Source organism: Myotis brandtii, unplaced genomic scaffold, assembly GCF_000412655.1.
Source record: "Myotis brandtii unplaced genomic scaffold, ASM41265v1 scaffold2089, whole genome shotgun sequence".
In the NCBI taxonomy this organism is placed as follows: domain Eukaryota; kingdom Metazoa; phylum Chordata; class Mammalia; order Chiroptera; family Vespertilionidae; genus Myotis; species Myotis brandtii.
In genome coordinates, this window is record NW_005357800.1 from 138,717 (window position 1) to 139,746 (window position 1,030).

The 1,030-nt window shown below is 65.9% G+C and overlaps 1 protein-coding gene across 1 annotated transcript in view; it reads left to right on the forward strand.

Annotated features, from left to right (window-relative positions):
* The window catches only part of SLC15A3 (solute carrier family 15 (oligopeptide transporter), member 3), a gene marked incomplete at its 3' end in the record, with an annotated part of 10,235 nt that overhangs the window by 5,000 nt on the left and 4,205 nt on the right, over positions 1–1,030 (forward strand). Inside the window, exons 4-5 of the mRNA XM_014539183.1 lie at positions 73–183; positions 824–992. Coding sequence (XP_014394669.1) covers positions 73–183; positions 824–992 — 280 coding nt within the window. The remainder of the gene's footprint in view (positions 1–72; positions 184–823; positions 993–1,030) is intronic.

A 1,030-nucleotide genomic window follows, 5' to 3' on the forward strand; every position in this document is an offset into this window, starting at 1 on the left:
GGGAGCCGGGAGCCCGAGGGTCCGGCTGGCGTGAGGCGGCCAGCTCTGCCCGCTCCCCCTCCTCTCTTGCAGATGCAGTCCACGTATGTCCTCCAAGGCCTTCACCTCCACATCCCGAACATTTTCCCAAACTACCCCAGCAACAGCTCGGGGGCGCTGGGAGCCCAGGCCGGCGGCTACAAGGTGAGGCGCGGTGTGTGCAGCCGGGTCAGGCCAGGAGGGCTTCCGCCTAGAAGAGGAGGGAATGAAGCGGCCTCTGAGCTCCCCTCACCCCGGCAGGGTGCCCTCGGGGCATGGGAAACGCACCTGGAGGGTGGGTGGATTGTGCCACCGCCTGGCCACCCTGCTGGGATGCCCAACTGCTCCAGAGAGTTCAGGCCAGTGCACTACCCCCGCCCTCGCTGGCTGTTCTGAGCGGGCTCGCTGCCCGGCTTGTCCCCCCTCCGCTCCGCCTCTCCCTCTTGGGACCCTGCCTTTCACCAGGACTTTCCAAACCAGCACCTTGGCATCTCAGAGCTGGCAGGAGAATGGCATATAGGCCACCTACCCCCTTTGCTGCCCGTGGCAGACACAAATCAATCCAGACATTCTCTAGTCTATGCTGAGCTGGTGGATGTGCAGGCAGCCACTACCAATGGGTAGAAGTTAGAGGAACCCATTTGCCCACCCCTAGTTACACAGCTGAGGAGTGTGCCTCCTGGAGCAGGGGGTGTGGGGGGGCTGGCTCTGGGTCACTCAGGGACAGTCTGGGGTCCCGGTCTCGGGCGCCAGCCCCGAGCTCCTTCGGCCTGCCAGCTGCCTCTCTTGGCTCCCTCGTGCCCAGATCCCGGAGGCCTGGCTCCTCCTGGCCAACGTGGTGGTGCTGCTGGTCCTGGTGCCCGTGAAGGACCGCCTGCTGGACCCCTGCCTTCTGCGGTGCCAGCTGCTCCCCTCGGCTCTGCAGAAGATGGCGCTGGGCATGCTCTTCGGCTTTGCCTCCGTCGTCGTGGCAGGTGTGTGGGCCACGTGCGGGCGAGGGCGAGGGCGAGGG